General features: G+C 36.4%; 1 protein-coding gene across 1 annotated transcript; it reads right to left on the bottom strand.

Moving 5' to 3' along the window:
- On the bottom strand, positions 1 to 13,055 carry LOC137951710 (COP9 signalosome complex subunit 4). The gene is made up of 14 exons (XM_068798571.1): positions 12,879 to 13,055; positions 12,605 to 12,756; positions 3,954 to 4,057; positions 3,782 to 3,842; positions 3,589 to 3,681; positions 3,219 to 3,319; positions 2,963 to 3,071; positions 2,608 to 2,652; positions 2,426 to 2,494; positions 2,253 to 2,344; positions 2,121 to 2,163; positions 1,550 to 1,609; positions 981 to 1,040; positions 1 to 559 (listed from the first exon to the last, which is right to left on the bottom strand). Exons 1-14 carry the CDS (start codon positions 13,006 to 13,008, stop codon positions 485 to 487), a joined length of 1,194 nt encoding a protein of 397 aa, XP_068654672.1. The 5' UTR covers positions 13,009 to 13,055; the 3' UTR covers positions 1 to 484.
- Positions 13,056 to 21,390: the final 8,335 nt, after the last annotated feature.

Here is a 21,390-nt window from a genome sequence, read left to right as displayed (position 1 = left end):
AATAATAAACAAAAAATACCGTACGGAAACCATGGTGCTCAACCTGACTCAGATTTTTTACTCGGCCCTTTCGTTCTACCATCTTTGTCTAAGTTATTCTGACGGAATTCTGCCTATTGGTTGTGACAGAATCTTTGAATGAATTCTCTTCCAGTATGGAGAGTAGGCAGGCAGGTCCTTTTGCAATTCTTATCAATTTTGTCAAAAACAAGTTGGGTAGATCAGGGAATATACACGCCGGTGTGATGAAACACAAACCTGATGAAAAATATGATTCAATTTACCCATCAATAAGGCCACAGTTTTTGCTAATGGATACTGCAAAAAATGCTCAGTCTCCTCCATGGACCATCCGCTAGGACAATCACTCATTCTTAAAACCAGCATTCTTAAGACCAAATCAAAGAGTCGGGCGGAAAAAGGGAGAGGGTTCTCTTGTAGCTGGATCCTCCGGAACCCCCTCCATGGATCATCTGCAACGAATTCAGACAGGTACAGAGAAGCCTTTCTTTGCCATACTGTCTAGGACGTCATGTAGTGCTTGGCACAATCTCACAATCTGCGCAGATAACCCCTCACAGAGTAAGAAAGTTTAGGAAGATTAGGAAGGAAAAGGTTGTTGTCGCAGACGTGATAGCAACAACCCATCTTAGACCAATGTGTGAGAGGAACAACCAATTCGGCCTTGATAAAGAGGAGAATAGAGTTGTCTTCTTAAGCATATGTGAGGAACCCATGGAAAAAAAAAATGAAAATTTGACCATTATTATTCCAAAAAATAGTTAGTAAAAAAGAGAATTTGATCATTATCTCATTTTCACTAACTATTTTTGGGAATAATAATGGTCAAATTCTTTTTTTTTTCTTTTCTAGGGGTTCCAAACAGATCCTAAGAGTACAGGCAATGGTTAAAGACTAAAAAGCATTTATCAATGATTTTAGTGAAAGAGATGATTGTAACATCCTTTAAAAAGATTTACCTGCTGGTCCCACAGCTGGAGCTCTTCCGTGTCATCCTCAAAATGAATGACAGCTTCAACCTGGAAAAAGTTCAATGCATCATGGTCTATATCACCAGGATAAAAGCAGTACTTGATTGTTGCTGAGGGCTAGTCGTTGTATCAACATTTTACAACTAGTCACAAAAATCATTGAGGCCCAGCCTTCCTGGTTTCTCTCTAATATTAAAGTCTCCCGTTGACAAGGAAAAAAATCAAGATTATGTAATAACTCAGGAACAAATGGATTTGGAACAGTGTATGTCAAACTATCTTCTATAAAATTGCATATTAAGGTCAAGAACGTCAACGAATAGATTGATCTTTTTTTTTTTGAGATGTCGAATAGATTGATCTAATATGTTTAAAGTGAAGTCCGGACAGGAATCAAACAGAGAATTGTAAAACATATACATAAATATTCCCACACTATTCCCCATGCCCAGCTGTAGTTGATCAATTAGAAGCAGAGCTACTCACTTGCTTAGCATGTCAACTGGCTTCATCACCAGAAAATGAGTACAAAAAAAAATAAAAAAAAAATAACAGACCTGATCAATAGATCCCCTCATCCTGTCCTCATAGATCATCCTTGATGCTATCTTCTCTGCCTGCCAAGAACAGGGTAAGATCAATTGACAACTCACAGGGAAACAAGTGGGATAATTCTTTGTAAAATAGTGCTCAATATCATATTGGCAACCCCCCAAGATCTCTTTGTTAGATGGGTAAGGATCAGCAAGAATTGGATTATTCAAGTGCAATTTTGATAAATCACTTCTGATAGGTAAATAAACAAGTCATGGCATCGAAGCATATACTTACTTTAATATACTAGGGGAACCTCCTAAGAGTATGAAGTGACCATATAATTTCCCATTTGTTCGATTGCTACTAGTAACACTACCACATTCGTATTTCAACTAAAAAATGGACATGTTTTTGTTATAGAAATGGAAAGATGTACTAAATCCGCATCTGTTTCTATATAGAGACACTGAAAACTGTTCAGTAACAATCTGTTATTGACAAGTATAAGCATGATGATCCACTGCATCATAACTACTATATAAAATTACTAATTGGTAAAGAATAGCAGTCATATATAAAAAAATTCAGTACCTTTAGTGGAGGAATACCAAGTAAAGCCCCTAGCTCCTCAAAGCTGCACAGGTATCAGACAATGGTTAAGTGTCAGTTAGATAACAATCTCAAAACATCAGATATGTTCAAAAAGGGAAATCAGGTACAGACCTTATATTTGTGTAAAGTTTACTTGCACTCAGAAGGTTATGTTCAATCATGGCACGGTCCAGCACAGTGAAGTTTTCAGGTAAAAGCGCTTTCTGCAAGGAAAGTTTTCTTTATTAATACCATAAAACAAACAGTAATTGAAGAGAAATTTTTGGAACATCATGTCAGGTAACCTGGTGTCCTTTCAGCTCCTCTGCAAATGCATCAATTTCAGGTTTTCGAAGAATTCTCTCAAGATACACCTGATAGCATACAAATAATTAAAAAAAAAAGTTAGAGACAGAAAAATGGGATGAATAAATGTATAGCATTCAAGAGGCATATCAGACAGAAAGTAAACAATTTGATATTATACCTTCTGCAAGATTGGGTAAATCTTCAATTTTGAGCACCTTTCATCCTGAAAAGCAATATGATTTCCCAAAATTTTTAAGAAATGTTTCCAAAAATAGAGTACACAACATCAACAGATATTCAATTGTCACATACATGTAATCCAATACATAGTGAAACAAGATCCACCCACTTTGAAATGACTTTGCATATTTGGTGCAAATAGTAGCAGGATTTGCGGTTTTCCAAAGTACACAATAACAAATTTCCAAAAGGGCACCAAGAAGAAACCTTCACTTTTTTCTTAGCTCAAGCAGGATTCCTGAATCAAATGCAACATGAGACAAGAACTTGAGATTGAACTCAAGTTCCAGTACCTTATATAAAGTTGCAAGAACACGTGAACGTTGAGGACCAGCGGCAGCCAAAATTGTGCATGTCACAGCAGCACTTAAGGCTTGCTCAAGTGCTTCCTCGTCAATCTCTCTGAAATATGATCATGAATACATAGCAAATGATTATAAATATGCATATAGCAATTGATGCTTAAAAGTTAAACAATTAGTAAAAGATCGCCAAATGAGGAAACTACTAAATCCTAGATTCAACACAAAAGGAGTTTCATTTGCATACTCGTCTCCAATTTGCCTCTTCTCAATCTGTGAGATGTCATAATAACGAAGGGCCGCTTCAAGAAATTTGCGTTTTAAGTCCAATATTCTTGCATAGCAAACCTGATCACATAAAGAAAGAAACATCATACAAAATTAGTGGGTTAAGCTGAAAAACTTTGACTTTTAATTGTTTCCAGTTTTAGACCTTTTCTTTTCCATACATTTGTATGCCACTACTATCCATTTCCACTACACTAAAGAGTACTAAATTAAATAAGTTTTCCTCCATTCTAGACTATAATAATTGAGTTATAATAATGCAGCAGAGTTAAAAATAAGATGAACAAGTCCAACAAAAATTCTTGATATTGACTGCAGGTGAAAATTACCTTGTACTGCAAATTCAAAACTTCCTGTTGACTATTGCTGACAAGGAAAGAAGCTTTATTGATAAAAACCTCAGCATTTACAGCATCATCATCCTATCAATTTAAACCAAATTTGATTCATAGAATCCATAATGGTGATTGAGTTAATGAAATCAACGTGGCAATTTGCTCATATTGTTAAACTGTTAAGTACCTCAAGGTAGAGGCGAGCAATCTGAACACATTTAGACAGCTTGTAAGTGTCATCAAGCATTCTAGAACATTGTGAAACAAATGATTTGTCAGATGGCATAAGGGAGATCCACACTAAATTTTGAACAGAACTAAGCTCAACCAGCCAAAAAAAGTGAAAAATGTTCTCTCACCTGATTCCAGAGTCCAGATCAATTCCACTGAGCATCTGTGCTGCTTTTGACCATTGCTGCTCAGATTCATACAACTCAGCAAGTTTCTCTCTAATGACTAACACCTGAAACCATTACAAAAGGAGAATTGTAAGAAACATGTAAAAGTTACATATAAAAGCAGTCTAACCACAAATAACATTTGCTGTATCAGAGAAAAAAAAACATATTCACAGATGTTTTACTATCAAAGCTTTTTCCAAACTATGCTAAAAAAAAAGACAGAGCTTCATTAGGATACGTGACGACCAGCTAGATGACTCTCCATTCTATTATTTAGACATGAATGCAAGTCACATTGGGTACAGGGGGTGTCATATGTATGTACTACTAACATTCACAAAAAGTGAGAAACTTTCTTCAAGGTATGAAAGCAGGCTAGTTGGGCCCCCAACAAATACCAACCCATGTGTTCAAAACAATAATTAAGGGAGTGGGAATGGTTACCAAAAAAATCTTGGATTAGGTGTAAAGTGATCCATGATTTAGCATAAGCTGTTGGATTGGGCTTCTCCCCAATCTAAAGTGTGGTATGTCTTTCTTCAAACACTTATTCAAAATTCATCATCCACAAAAACTAGAATTAGCAACACAATTTTTTTTTAAAATAGCATGAATCAGGTAGTAACACTCTCTCTCCAAATATGCAGTTTCAAGTTACCTCAATCTCAGCCGATATTCAAGAGGTAGTCCAGACTCTGCTAGCTACATTGCTGAATTTCATGATTGTAAGGGCAGCACCATCTTTTCATATTCTAGTCCTCTGAAGTGATAAACTCTACAACAGTCAAGTTGAAAGCCGTCCTTCATTACCTAAGAAACTTTGAGATTTATCCTTTTGACTTCTTTGTTGAAGGTGATTCTTTTTTTTTTAAATGGCGGTAACTTTTATTAAACAAACTTGGCACTAGAAGTATAACACAGGGTACAACATAGATTACAATATCAGTGGAGCTATAGCTCAATCGAAGGCCTGAAGGCCAAATTGACTCTGGATACCCACACTTCTGCAAGTTTGTCAGCTTCTGAATTTGCTGACCTTGGGGTCCTGTGCCAATGTCATTCACTGGTGGATCCTTATCAAATAAGTGCCTTAATTTCCATGGGGCAGCAAGTGATTTGCTTGCCCAGCCAATTATCAATGCTGAGTTTCCCTCTACTAATAGTGGGCTATTGAAATGCTGCTTGAATAGCTTGATTCCAGCCAATAAGGCTCGTGCTTCGGCTTCATTAGGGTTGCATATCCCTGCTGGGCCTGAGAAAGCCATGAGAACTGACCCATTATGGTCTCTAATTAGGCCACTGGACCCTGCTGGGCCTGGGTTTCCAAAAGAAGACCCATCAAAATTAAGTTTCAAACAGTTTTCAAAGGAGGGATCCTATTGAGCCTTGGTGGGGGGGGGTTTGAGCCGTGAAGTATATGACTTTATGCCAGTACTTTCTGATCAGTGAGCTTGGGAAAGTGACATGCCATGTATGCTGCTAGTCCATTGTAGGGAGCTTTATTACGTTTTTAATGACCCCACCAGTGAAGGAGGATCTGCCTTTGAATGTTCTGCTATTTCTTTCCAGCCACAGGTGCCATGGAACTGCGGCTACTGCAGCCTTCCATAATGCCTTACCATAAATTGGTAATGGCTAAGTTTGAATTTGCTGTAGGAAATTTGTGTAGGATCAGGGCTTGTAAATCGAATATTGAACTTACACAATATGGTCCCCCATATCTCAGTGCTGAAAGTACAGTGAAGTAAGAGGTGGCTGGAGTTCTTTTCCGAGTTCCCACACAGTTTACATAAACTGTTGATAATTTGCTGGCCCTTTTTTGATATCTCTTCACAGGTAAGAAAGTTACTGTGCGTTGCTGCTCATAGGAATTGCAGCATCCTGTTTGGTGCAATTAGCAGCCATTCTAGACTGGCACCCTTGGATGTATCAAGTGGATGTTATTGATCTTCTAGGCCGTAACACAACACAATCGAGAAAATGCCTGTAGGGCAGGGGATCCAGACAGGTTCATCACTCAGTCCATTTGAGAGGTATACTGATTCCAGCAGCTTTAGGAAGCTGGTTAAGTCTGCCACTTCTTCATCATTTAGATTCCTGGAGAGGATGAGGTTCCAACCACTTCCTCCCTCTGGTTTTGCTTCTTGGACTGTGACTTCTGGGTTGCTTGCTAATGTACAGCCTTGGGAAGTCATGTTTTATTGGCCTTTTTCCAATTCATGCCAGAAGGCAACCACACTTCCTCCTCTTGCATGGAGCCTGAAAAACTGCTGAAACTTTGTTTTTTCCTTCAGGATTGCCTTCCAAACGCAAGACATTCTATGAGACGAGCTGGCAACCAATCCTTCTGATCAGACCCATATGTGGTCCCAAACACTGTTCTCCATAGTGAGACTCACTCTGAGGCATATCTCCACAACCATTTTGCGAGCAATGCTGAATTCATTTGTTTGATGCGTTTAATCGCAAGTCCTCGATCCTTTTTGCTTATAACCTGGTTTCATTGAACCAGTGGGTATTTAAATTGATTTGTGCTTCCACACTGCAATATTGCTTCTAGTTTAGCAGCAATGCTTACTAGGCAGGAATCAAGGATAAGACATAAGTGGGTATGCCAGCTAGTCAGGCTTTTATCCAGGAATCAAGCCTTCTCTCGCACCTGTCAACCACTCATTGCCAGAGATTTTTTGCTTGCCCTGCCACTTAATAGAGGTAGACCCAGGTATAGGCTTAGTAACTCCACGGGGGAACATCTGAGTACCTGAGCAATATTGGTTTCCTTGTCATGGTCGATATTGAATCCTAGCAAACCTGATTTTCCCCAACTGACTTTCTGCCCAGACATTATTCATATACATTCAACAAGGCTTTGATTCTGATGGCCTGGTCACACTGTCCTTCACGTGATATGATGGTGTCATCAGCAAATTGCACGATTGGCATTCTGAATTCAAGGTCCACTGCGCTGAATCCAGAAAACCACCCTTTGTTTAACCTGTATAAAGTATAGTACAAAGTGCCTCAGTCATGATGTTGAACAGTAGTGACGATAAAGGGTCCCTTTGCCTTAGCCCACATGTGCTCCTGAAGAAGACTTGTGTTGTGCCATTTGTAAGGATCGAGAACTGAGCTGTGGTGATGCAGCTCAAGATCCAACCTCCCCATCGGTCCTTAAACCCCACTTTCTTTTTTTTCTTTTTTTTAAAATGAGCTTAAACCCCACTTTCTGTATTAAGAAATCTAGGAATTCCCAACTTACCTTGTCAAATGCCTTTTCAAGGTCGAGTTTTAGTATGAAACCTTGTCTCCCCTTCTTTTTGTAGAGGTGAAACAGCTCATGCACTATGATTGCTGAGTCTAGGATTTGCCACCCTTTTAGAAAGGCTTATTGATTTTCATTCATTACCTCTGGCGGTGCTTTTCTCAACCTTGTCACAAGTACCCTTGATAGAAGTTCACAGTGGCTTGATACCAGATATATAGGCCTGAAATCCTTGGGGGAGTGGGCACCATCCTTCTTGAGTACGAGATCAATAAATGAGGGCCCCATGCTCTGCACCATGAGCCCATCTTCATAGAATTCATTGACAATCCTCAGTATGTCTTCCTTCACGAAATTCCAGACAGCCTTGCGGAACTCAGCAGTAAACCCATCTGACCAAGGGGCCTTGTCATTGGGCATTTGGTGGAGAGCTTCTTCTATCTCTTATAGAGTAAATGGCCCTTCTATCCCTCTTGTAGTGTCATTTTGTATGGCTGTGGTCAGTAAGTTTGCTAGCAGCATCTTCTTTTTTTTAAATGTTGGCAGCAGCCTCTTAACTCCTTTTTCTTTGTATAGAGTAGTAAAGAAACTAATAAACTCTTTTGTTATCTCATCCTTATTCTCTGTGAGGATGCATTTATGTCGAGAACCGTAATTTTGTTTCTTCTTTTGTGTGCAAATGCTATTGCATTATAGAATTTGGTGTTCCCATCACCTTCTTTAATCCACTTGTATCTTGCTCTTTGTTCCAAAATATTCTCTTCTATGTGATTATGGACTGGTAAGCCTCCTTCAACATGTCTCTATTTTTGTTTTCTAGCATTGACAGTGTAAGCTGCTCCTTCCTCTTTTTGGTCATAGGCTTCTATCTTTTCTAGTAACCCATTTCTTTCCCATTCATGATTGAATTTTCGTTCCTGGCACAGTGCTTGATCATTTTTTTTTAATGCTTTCAACTTTTGACTCAACTATACGGAGGCAGTGCTTATGTAACTGAACTCTTGCCACCATTGTTGCAGCTTTTCTTTGAATCCTTTTTCTAGTAGCCATGTTACTTCGAATCTGAAGGGATGGAAGCCACATGATTCTGTGGATGTTTTGAGCAAGATGGGGCTATAATTAGATATAGGTCAGTCATTCTTGATTGACCAAAAACCTGTCTAGCTGTGACAGGATTGGGGGTTGGGGGGGGGGGATCCTGCATTGATGTTGTAGTTCTTCTTCGCCCCCCTGATTTCTCACTACTAAGTCTAATATTTTAAAATCCCTGTTGTTAACCTAGGGAAGACTCCATAGTTGGATGATTGCTGACATTTCTTCCCATAAGATCAAGCGTTGAGTTGAGCTAATGGTCCCGTAGACAGATAAGGCAACCCAATGCACATTGTCCTTTGTTGACTTCAACTGTACTGCAGCTGCAGAGACACCTGTCTCTTGTTCAATCATTTCCAGTTTGTGATGGTCCCAAATTATCGCCATCCCCACTGTAAATCCATCAGCGTCAACTGCAGTCCATCCCGGCTTGTTTTTATGCCATACATCCTGCATTAATGCATTTGTGACTTTTCTATCTTTGTTTCCAGTAAGAGAGCTACCTTTACTTTGTGCTTTCGTCCCCATTATCATGGCTCTTTTTTGCTGAGAGCCAAATCCACAAACGTTCCAGGAGAGAACATTCATTTCATTATGTTGTTTGTGTTCCCTATTTCTTCACTTGTTTTATCATTGTTTAGCACACTTCAATTTCCTCCTTTGGCATATTCAGGGACGCCTCAATTTCATTCATTGCCTTTTCGAGGAAATCCTCATTTTTTAAGGCCATTCTCTCCCTATTTGTTTCGGTTGACATCTCCACATGTGTAGCCATGGCTGGCTCAACGTTGAAGCTCTGTATGACAACGGTGTTTCTCCTATTTCTAAATGACTTTTGTTGCTTGGAGGATCTGATCAACTTGTCTCCCTGCATATTTAACGAGTGAGGTTTGTGGTTTGTCTCCAATAGGTTAGTCCTTTTCCAATGATTTGTGTACAGACTACTCTTGTATTCTCCTTCTGTCAATACAAGATGTACTTTATAATCTTCTACGGACGACGAGTCAGCATGCCCCGCAAAGATCAACTCCTGGCTCGCATCTAAAATTCAGGCCGCATAGTTGTCCTCAAGCTGGTTTGGTTTGCATAGACTCACTGGTTTGATAGTTTGGTTCTCACGTTCGTCCGACTCACCCATGTGAGAGTGTAATTCACAGTCAGAGCACAAGGCGGATCCGGGATTGGGCTTGGATCCAATGGCGTAACCAGAGCTGCGTTCGATCACGGTTTGGGGGTTGGGTCTTTGGCTTCAATGTTCGTGATTGAGTCTCAAACAGAGTCTGAACACTTCCATCATCTAGGTTAAATCCAGCATTTGATTTCAAATTTGAAATTGAGACAAGATGATTCTACGGTGCACCAATATTTCCTTCTTCATTATTGGTGGTCTTTCTGCTTCCTCTTAATAGGGTGTTAGGCCTCCCCTTCTGTAAGTGGTCAGTCTATCTAGACATTCGTCTACCATTTTCGGTTACTAAACGGCCACTGCTACGGTAGTATTTCAGGCTCACTCCTTTCAACTTCAGATGTCGATCACCGGCAATGATTGAGAGTTGTTGTCTCTAACTCAGATGGGATCAAATCTATCATGACCCTATATACCCAACCCCCAACTTGGTTCGACACTTCGAGGTTTCCTATGAAATGCACGGCCAGTAATATCCTATCACGGACCTTGTATAGCCTGTTGGCCTTCGCCACTACCTTGTCAAAATTTACTGCCACCTTAATAATTCCGAAAATAGCCTGAAAGATCTCCATGAACAAGAGATAGATTGGAATTTCACTTATTGTGACCTAGATGGAGTTCTTCTTCATTCCAACATCAGCATTCTATTCGGATAATTCTCAGTAGGTCTTTCCTTCTATCTCCTATTTTTTCTCCTCATAATCCAATACTATGAGTCATGCATCCTGCTCCATATATAGCATTTTCGGGCACTTTGCAAGCTATCAATTCCTCATGTTCGCTGCCTTAGCTCCTCAAAGTGTCGATTTTTTTTAACTATTCAGGCCATGATACATTTTGCAAGTTCCTCTTCTCACGGTTTGGTGAACTAGGGGTCACTTTTAGTGTCATCGTGTCTTTGATCTTTTCTACGACTATATGTGGCCCCTTCATTTGTTGGACTTCTCGCACCTATTGTCTATAAGGCTTCTTGATAAGTCATTTTTTTGGGTCTCTCTCCTTGTGTGAGTTACTATTATGATGATCGAGCTTTGGGTGCCACCAGCCTTCCTACAGAGTTATTTGAATTTTTATGTATTGCCAGTTTCTCCATGATCCATAGCCACCCAACACTAGACTTCATTTTCTTCAGTAAGTTTGCCGCCTTGATAACTAAAATACTCCTTACGGTTAGTTTCTTCTTTGTTTCATTTAACCCAACTATGTACTATTTACTGTTCGTCATCATTATCATGTCATGTATCTCATCTTTGAATAGTTTTTTTTATCACCACCAACCTTCCTACAGAGTTATTTGAATTTTTATGTATTGCCAGTTTCTCCATGATCCATAGCCACCCAACACTAGACTTCATTTTCTTCAGTATGTCTGCCGCCTTGATAACTAAAGTACTCCTTACGGTTAGTTTCTTCTTTGTTTCATTTAACCCAACTATGTACTATTTACTGTTCATCATCATTATCATGTCATGTATCTCATCTTTGAATAGTTTTTTTTTTATCACCACCAGCCTTCCTACAGAGTTATTTGAATTTTTATGTATTGCCAGTTTCTTCATGATCCATAGCCACCCAACACTAGACTTCATTTTCTTCAGTATGTCTGCCGCCTTGATAACTAAAATACTCCTTACGGTTAGTTTCTTCTTTGTTTCATTTAACCCAACTATGTACTATTTACTGTTCGTCATCATTATCATGTTATGTATCTCATCTTTGAATAGTTTTTTTTATCACCACCAGCCTTCCTACAGAGTTATTTGAATTTTTATGTATTGCCAGTTTCTCCATGATCCATAGCCACCCAACACTAGACTTCATTTTCTTCAGTATGCCTGCCGCCTTATAACTAAAGTACTCCCTACGGTTAGTTTCTTCTTTGTTTCATTTAACCCAACTATGTACTATTTACTGTTCGTCATCATTATCATGTCATGTATCTCATCTTTGAATAGTTTTTTTTATCACCACCAGCCTTCCTACAGAGTTATTTGAATTTTTATGTATTGCCAGTTTCTCCATGATCCATAGCCACCCAACACTAGACTTCATTTTCTTCAGTATGTCTGCCGCCTTGATAACTGAAGTACTCCTTACGGTTAGTTTCTTCTTTGTTTCGTTTAACCCAACTATGTAATATTTACTGTTTGTCATTATTATCATGTCATGTATCTCATCTTTGCATAGTTTTTTTTATCACCACCAACAGGTCATCTAATGCATTTGCCAATACTCGGATGTATAATCTACGTTCTACACTTTTCATTGTTAGCTTGATGGTGTCTATGTAGTATCGTGTTTGCTCTTCCATGCAAAGAAGGAGAGTTTCATTTCTTTTAGGATCACTTGTCCAAGTATGTATCCCTCTGCAGCATCTCCTCCTTCGCCCCCCAAAACAAGAGAGAGAGAGAGAGAGAGAGCACCACTTGTGTAGCATCACAAGTTTGCACTTGCTCAGCCATACATTCCTTCTCCCTCAATAAAACATCCCAATTTGAAAAAAACATGTCACTCTTCTTTTTTTTTATGTATTCTTTTATGGGAATAAGATGTGATTAATAATCAAGTATCAAACTTTTTAAGAATGTAACAAGTGAGGATGAGTTATTGGCAGTACTTCCGATTTACCATCCAAAAGAATAATATGAAAAGTAGCTTAACAAATCCTGGCACGTGCACCTTGTACAAAACTAAGGTAAGGAAAACGGAAGTATTAAAAGGTTAACTCTTATGCATGTATGAATCAACCATTCTAAAACATCATGGTTGAGATAAAAATGACAACCAATCATAGTCATCTGAGGATAACTCCACAGCTGATGGCGGAGATGATTTCAGGCCATTTTAAATCAGCGGCCTGTCTACATTGGAAAATCGGGTGTTGAGCGCAAAGTATTGTCAATATTTTGTGCAAAACTACTCAAGCATAATTACACATTCTAGAGTAAAATATGTATCACAAATCTTCGTGCCTTTTTTCGGAGTGAAGATAAATCAACTACCGGTACCAAAAGATGCGCAGAACTCTAGAGAACGCAACGGATAAATTAAGTATTAAGAGATAACCTGTTCTTCAAATGAAACGACTCGTGGCTGAATCTGGGTCAGGGCATAGAGTGCAATCTCTTTCTGCGACTCAGGGTCTAGCCTACCCAGCTCCTGTGCAAATGTCATCAACAGCTGCCTCGAAACCACCAAAGGAACATCATCCGACACCACTGAGTTACCGAAGAAAAACAAAAATATAAAAAATATGCATCAAACATGCTCTTAATCGAAGCTAGATATAGAAATCAAAATTCATATGCAAACAGCAGTAAAGAGGACTTTCAGAATTTACTGTGATCAATGAATTTTTTAGCTTGAGCTGTATCATTGGAAGCAAATACGGAAGCAAGTATCAGCTTGTACTGCTCGATTTTTTGCCTCTGATCTGCTATTGAAGCAGCGTTCGCAAGGGCGCCCTCCATCGTCGAAACCCTGTCCTTTCCCGCTCTCAGAGTGCGGAGATCCTACTTCGCTCCTTCCAAGCGCAAATACACAGCAGAGAACTTCATTTTAAACGCCTTTTTCTTGTACGATAAAAACAGTATTGAGTAAGATGCATAAAAATCTGGTCATAAGGGAATTTCGAGTATTTTTCATTTTTGCTCTTAGACAATTTACATATCATTTAAAATTATTTTTTTCATGGATAAATTTTATTTTATTTGATATATATATATATATATATATATATATATTCAAATATTTTTATTTTAAAACATATTCGGATATGTTTGTGTCAATTGGAAAATACGGGGAAAATAGTTATAGACATTTTTTTCCTTTACCAAACTTTTTTTCATGTTTGTGTCATTCTTTATGACAAAAAATTCTATTTGATCGATTTTTTTCTTAATTTTCCTCATCTTATTTCTTCAAATGAAATTTTAAAAATAAAACTCAAAAATATTCAAGTAGTTCTTAATGGCTTACCTAGTATTTTAATTATTTATAAAAAAAAATATTTCTGTGTTCCAATTGTAAAAAAAAAAATCATGAGAATATTAGTCAAGGAAAAATTATTTTCCCTCCATGTGTCAAACATTCCTTTGATCACTATACCATGACTTAATATGTTATTAGGTAGCACTTGGCATATTTTAAAATGCCATTTATTTATAGTGTTTAAAAGAGTGCTTGGATGAAACAAACCATTTTTTTAGAGACATGATTTTTAAAGCTAATTAATAAATTATATAAGATTTTGTATTCTAAAATAATATATAGTAAATATTTAATTTTATAAATATAACCATGTTTAGAATATTATAAAAAATCATACATATACCTCTAACAAATAGTTAATACAGATGAAAACTTTTTTTATGTAAGACCCGCCTGAGACATTGTGCACAAAATGGGTAACTATAGTAAGTGTATGCATGTGGCATGTGACCCACTGGTTATATAAATTGGTTTTTTTAATTAATTATTTTATTAATTATATTTGTTGGAAGATAGGCACAATGCCACATGACCAAGGAAGGCCCACAAGATGGGTCTAAGCACATAGAAGTACGACCCACCATGATTACCAAGAGCTGACATCCTTATCACATAAGTTGGAAGATAAAAAAATGACTTACAAAGGCATATAGGGGGGTTAGTCCACCATGAAGTGGAATAAATTCCCCCCGCATTACCTTGCTCATCAAATTATAGCGTTAAGGGGGGTTAGTCAACTTGAAGGACGAGATGATCTTCAACCGCATAACACCCTTCAATACTTGAAGTCGTTAGTGGAGCGCAGATGAAGCTTCATCTCGATGCAGGGGATGAATGGGTCCTTCATCTCCACGGTTTAATTTTCTTCATCTCGAAGAAGGCCTTGTTTGATCTTCTTCGAGTTGAAGGACGCGCAACGCTAGCTTTTTCCCCTCTCTCTCCTCGCACCCCCCCCCCCCCCTTCGCGCGTCATCATTTCTCATTTTTTCTTCCTCTCTCCCGCACACCCTCGCTCGTCTCCCTACGCCCCCGACGTTCTACTGCCATAAAATCAATCAGATTTTCGTCTCCGGCCACCGTCTCAGCTCCCTCTCGTCTTCGGCCTCATCTCTCTATTTTCTCTCGGCCTCGCCCTCTCTCTCGCACCCCCTCTCTCGTCTTCGTGACTCCCTCTCTTCTCTCGGACTCGCTCTCTCTAGCTTCTCTCTCTCTTATCCCTCTCGACCTCCCTTTCTTCTCTGTCTTCTCCCTCTCTTTTCCCTTTCGGCCTCCCACTCCCTTCCCTCTCTGGCTATTCTCCTTTCCCCCGAAAATACCTTCTGATTTCGTTCGATTTCCCCATTTCCATTTTGATTTTCTTCGATTTTGGATATTTGGGCATCGATTGCTTAATTTCTACTTCGATTAGGCATCGATTTCCCCATTCGGCATCGATTTCACCCTTTGGCTTCAGTTTTCCCCAAATTTCAGAAGGTATGCCTAAACCGTAAATTTTTTTCATTAAATTAGTGTTTTATTTTATTTAAATTTATTTTCAATGCTTAATTGGGGGTTATTTGTGCATAATTGTGGGATTTAGGGTTACAGCTTAGGGTCTAAATTCTTGATTCGTGTTAGGGATTATTTTTAGGGTTTGGTGCTCGGTATTTAAGGGTCATGTAATTAGGGTTTAGGGTTTATGGTTAAGGATTTAGGGTATTTTAGGGATTAGGGTTTTTAAGGTTTAGGGGGTTTAGGGTTTTTAAGGTTTTGGGGGTTTTGTGTTTTTAAGCTCTAGGGTTTTTTGGGTTTAGGGTATGGAATTAGGGTGTAAGGTTTAGGGTTTAGGGCTTTTAAGGTATTAAGTTTTGGAATTAGGGTTTAGAGTTTAGTAGGTGATAGGGTTTAGGGTTTTTTAGTTTTCGGGGGTTTTGTGTTTTTAATCTCTAGGTTTTTTTGGGTTTAAGGTCTGGAATTATGGTTTAGGGTTTAGGGCTTCTAAGGTTTAGGGTACTATGTTATGGAATAGTGTTTAGGGTTTAGAGTTTAGTAGGTGATAGGATTTGACTTGAGGGTTTGATGGTTTATGGTTTAGGTTTTATTAGGGGGTTTTTAGACCAATTCAAACAAGGCTGAGTCGCCTACACGGGCGTCCATTAGCCAACAAAACCCAACCCCCATCACTGACAAGGTACAGTTCGTAGTGACTGCGAAGTTATATGGGGCTCTACCAGGGGTGTTCGGTGAATTTGGACTTGATGTGTGTGTTTTCTCATTGTTTAGTGCATATGCAGTAGTGAAAATAGTTTAATTAATTTTGAAATGTTTTAGAATGTTGTTGAGGATTTTTTTAAGTGTTCTATAATGTTTTTGCCATGTGGTGAGGAGATTCGAGTGTTATACATATCCACCACATGATATTTTCTTTTTTTGTGGTTTCGATTTAACCCTTCGGCTTTGATTTTCCTCAAATTTCATAAGGTAAGTCTAAACCCTATTTTTTTTATTAATTTAGTGTTGTATTTGATTTGCCTTATAGACAGCTACTTGTGATTGATATATCCTACTTTTGATATTGTCGAGAACTTGTTGTCATTTCAACCATTGTTCTAAAATTTTGTTTTCCAATTTTATTTTTTTGGAGTAAGAGACTTTTGAGTTCGGAGGCCTGCTTGAGAATGTCTCAGGAGGGCAATATTTACATCCCTATTCAGAATTTTTAGATTGTTAAAAGTAAACCAGTAAAGAATTGGCCCTTTTTTTTTTTTTTTTACCATAATCACGGATTTATTTTGGATGTTCTTACTTGCAGGTCAGGGCAATGCGGATGATGTAACAATTGCAGTATTGAAGGTGTTGCCTCCTCTACAAGAGAAAAATCAATCAAGGGGCATATTTGGAGATCAGTTAATAGGGGAAATGGGCGAGGATCAACTAGCATGAAGAGAAACAACTATAGTTTGTAAATTTATAATGGATTTATAGTTTTTATTTGGGTGATTGTAAATTGGTAGTGATATTTCATTTAATTTTGTTTTGTTTGATTATTGTATGGAGTTTATTTATAATGTTATGCAATGTATGGAGTGTTTAAACTATTTTATGGAGTGTATAAACAATTTCATGGAGTTTTTATGGAATGTATAGGCGATTTTATGGAATATTTATACAAGTATTATGTATATTGATTATGCCCAATTTTAAGTAGAGGTCATGCCGAATTTTATACATGTATTATATACATAGATTATGCTCAATTTTAAGAAGAGGTTATGCCAATCTTATATATGTATTATATATATAGGTTATGCCTAATTTTATGTAGAGGTTATGTCCAATTTTATGTAAAATGTATACAGACAGCGACGATTGCGATGGTCATGAGGATGTGGGTAGCCAAGTAACATGCTTTCGGAGGCAGAGTGCATTAGAATCCACAAGAGCCGCACAATTTCGCGATGCCATATCGACTGCCATGTGCAACGATAAATGATGGTTGTATCTTATTACTTTTGAGCATGCGTCGTTTATATGTCCTAAACTTGTAACTTGATGATTTTAATATTAAAGGCACGAACACGTTATTAAAATAATCTTTTTTTTAGGTTATTAATAAAGTTGTTTATGTATTTATTTATTATTTTTGTTCAATTTTATTACTATATTAAACTTCATATTTAAGTCTCTGGTAAATAAAATATAATTAAAGTATGAATTTGATTAATTAATTACTTTTAATTTCGTCAAAATATATTATTAATTAATACCAAGTAAAAAAATTATCTTATTTTATTAATATAATATTTTTAATTCATTAATCATATTTATTTTTTATTTACTCTATTATATTAGTGATTTAATAGTGGTAATTAAAATATTGTTAACTCAAACCCTTGGTTTAATTAAATTATTTTTATAATTAATAAAATCAATGGTTTTAAAATTCGAAGATGAAGATAAAGATGAACTTGTCCACACTAACACCCTACTTCAAAGATTTCGAAGATGAAGTTGTCCACACTAACACCCATTTCGAAGATGAAGATCGTGTAGATGCATAAGATGAAGATGAAGATGAAGATCAAATTTCTAGTTTGTTGACTAACCCCCCCCCCCCCCCTTTTAATGTAGAAATAATTGAATTGAAGTGAGATTACACCATTTCATTCGCTCAGGCAAAAATGGGGGAAAACTGATTTCTACCTATTTTGCAAATCACTCGCTTTCCTTGCGTGACGCGGGTTGCTTCTTCCCCCACCCGAAAGGAAAAAATTATCCTCATTCGCTATTCTCCTCTCCCTCTCCCTTGGCCTTCGTCTCCCAACGATATTTTTCGCCCCATTTCTTCCTCTCGTCTTCGCGGTCTCTGCTTTCTCTCGTCATCTCTCGTTTTCGCTCTCTGCTTTCTCCGTTCGCCCCAGCTTCATTCATTATGTGTCTCTCGCTGTGCAATGCCTAGGGTTTCTGCCATCGGCATCAGCGATTCGCGGGATTTTAGGGTTCTTACCGAGCTATGATGCTTTGGACAACGGATTGGGACAGGAACCTCATTGGTGCAGAGCAACGGAGGGACATTTGTTGCTGTGAAGTTGCTCTTCACGCCATAACAGAATTTCGCAGCGGTTTCGAATGTCTCGAAGCCGCCTGGGAAATCCGAAATCGAAGGTCTCTTTCGCGGCAGGGCTCTTCGACGACGACGACTTGTTATTTTTTATTTTTTTTCACTTTTTAAAAATTTATTATAATAACACGTAATTAGTATATTAATTTACAATAAACTTTAATCATGAATTAGTTTAATTATAATAAACTTTAAACCACTGGATTTACATTTTGTGTTAATATATTATTAATTAATAATACATAAATAAATATATTATGTTATTGATAAATTAATATATATTATTTATTTATTATGTATTTATTTATTTTGTATTAAAATAGTGAGTTTTAATGTTAAAATATATATCTTATGTCATTAAAAAATAATTTATGTATCTATTATATTATTTTATGTTATTTTTAAATGTTCGATTTATTTTAAATAATTTATTCTAGTCACACATAATTAGTATATTAATTTATAATAAATTTTAATCATTAATTGGTTTAATTATCCAATTGCTATAATTAATTAAACCATTAGGTTTATTTATTATATTCTATTATGTTATTTTTAATTTTTTTATTAAATTTATATAATTTATTCTAGTCACGCCTAATTATCGTTTTAATTTATAATACACTATAATCATTAATTAATATAATATAGTTTTTCATTAATTAGGATATTAATATATTCTAATACTACACGTTAAATCACTTATAAGTGTAGTAACCATGTTTATTTTTGTTAATTATATATTTAGGTGTATGTTTTATTTACTCATTATCTTATTTATATCATACTTTTCATTTGGGGGCACTAACACTGGAATATGTTTTCCAGCCACTTGAACTCCTAGAAATGAAAAAGAATTATTCAACTAAAGACATTCATCTTTACAGAATATTATTGAGCGAACTTTTGGTGCTTTAAAAGCTCGTTTTCAAATATTAAAAGGCACTCATCCATTTTCTTTAAGATCCAGGTGAAAATTGTACATGTTTGATGCATATTGCACAATTATATACGTGCAGAAGATTATGATGATGTATTTGAAGATGAAGATGATGATTCGGGTGGCGAGCTAGATGGAGGAGGTGATGCGGTCCAATTAGGTGCAATGGATGATACAGACAGTGACGATTGCGATGATTTTGAGGATGTGGGTAGCCAAGTAACAAACATTCAGAGGCAGAGTGCATTAGAATCCACAAGAGCCGCACAATTTCGAGATGCCATATCGACATCCATGTGGAACGATAAATGATGGTTTACTCTTATTACTTTTGAATATGCATAATTTATATGTAATAAACTTGTAACTCGTTGATTGTAATATTAAAGGCACGAACTCGTTATTTGAATAATTTTTTTTAGGTTATTTTAAAAGTTGTATATGTATTTATTTATTATTTTATTTTATTTTATTACTATATTAAACTTCATATTTAAGTCTCTGGTAAATAAAATATAATTAAAGTATGCATTTGATTAATATATCATCATTAATTATGTCAAAATATATTATTAATTAATACAATGCAAATCTATCTTATGCTATTAATATAATATTTTTTATTCATTAATCATAATTTTTTTTATTTACTCTATTGTATTAATGATTTAATAGTGGTAATTAAAATATTGTTAACTCAAACACTCTGGTTTAATTAGTTCATTTTTATAATTATTAAAATCAATGATTTTAAATTTCTATAAGATGAAGATGAAGTTGTCTACACTAACACCCTATTTCAAAGATTTCGAAGATGAAGTTGTCCACACTAACACCCATTTCGAAGATGAAGATCACGTAGATACATAAGATGAAAATGAAGATGAAAATCAAATTTTCATTTTGTTGACTAACCCCCCCCCCCCCCCCCCCCCCCCCCTAAGTTAAGGGTCAACAAAATGGATTTTTGAAGTTCATGTTCATCTCCAACATGAAGATCATGTCAGTCATGTACATGAACTTAACTTCACAGTACAGTACACTTAATTACAACATAATCCTTAAACCTCAAATTAGGTAAAACAATTATTATTACTACACGAATAAGTTATTTAATGTATAATTAAATATATTAATATATTTATTAATTGAATTAGATATTTTCTTGTGCAGTCATATGACAATTACATGAGCCAATAAAATACGTACATGATTAATTACAAATAATAAATAAATAACGTTAAAAATAACAAAAACGAAAGTAATAAGTTGAGTTATTAATTTATTAATAACATATGATATACTTTAACCTAAAAATGAATGATTTAAGAGAAAAAATTGATCTAATCATAACTTTAACACACTATATATTTGTACATAATATATTTTATGTATTATTAATTAATATTATGTTGTCACAAAATTTAAAACCATTGGTTTAATTAATTATAGCAATCTGATAATTAAACCAAAATAATTTATAAAATATTTATTTTAACAATATTTTAATTATGACTATTAAATCACTATTTTAATATACTAATTATAAAATAAATATATTAAATAATTTTAAAAAATATTTTTATAAATAAAAATTATAAATAAAAATTATAAATTAATATTTTTTAGGATGATAGTTTAATTTTTCCTAACTTAGGAAAAATTAAACCATCGTCGTCTTCCTCAACAGCGAGCCAGCAGGCAACGACGGTACGCCGAGAAACTCTGCAACAGACGTTCGACCTCTCGTGCTCTGTGACGGAGGTCGAGAGGGAGAGGAGAGGGAGGATGAGGGACAACTTCTCTTCTCTTGGCGTCCCTCTCCCCTCCCCGACAACCATCCTCCATCTCCTCTCCCTCTCGACCTCCGTCGCAAAGCCTCTCGGTCTCTCGTACTCTACAACGAAAGTCAAGAGGCCATAGAGAAAGAGACCGTAGAGAGGGACGGTGGAGACGAGAGAGAGAGCAGAGAGCTTGAGGAGACAAGGGGTGCAGAAAACAGCAATGAGCAAACTCACGGAGAGGGCGTGCGGCAAAGAGAGAGGCATGTTCGTTTCATGTACATGATTCTCAAAATTGGGCGGAACGCGCTTTCCTCGTTTATGCTTTGGACATGATCTCGTGAGTCATGTTAGTCATGTACATGACTTAAACTCCAGTGCTCCACTAACGACCTTAGGACATGAACTAAATAATGCGGATAAAGTTCATATCCTGATTCATGTTAATTAACCTTCTCTGACACCCAAAGAGTTAAAATTGAATCAATTCATTTCAGTTCAATTCAATTATTTACTTCAAATTTCATTCGTCAAAATCCCA

The sequence above is a fragment of the Aristolochia californica genome, unplaced genomic scaffold, assembly GCF_029961685.1.
Source record: "Aristolochia californica isolate CCGP_79_NKW_82.1479 unplaced genomic scaffold, dmAriCali1.0.hap1 SCAF_15, whole genome shotgun sequence".
Taxonomy (NCBI): Eukaryota; Viridiplantae; Streptophyta; class Magnoliopsida; order Piperales; family Aristolochiaceae; genus Aristolochia; species Aristolochia californica.
Note: the sequence above shows the minus strand (reverse complement) of the source record. Positions and strands in the feature narration are given on the sequence as shown.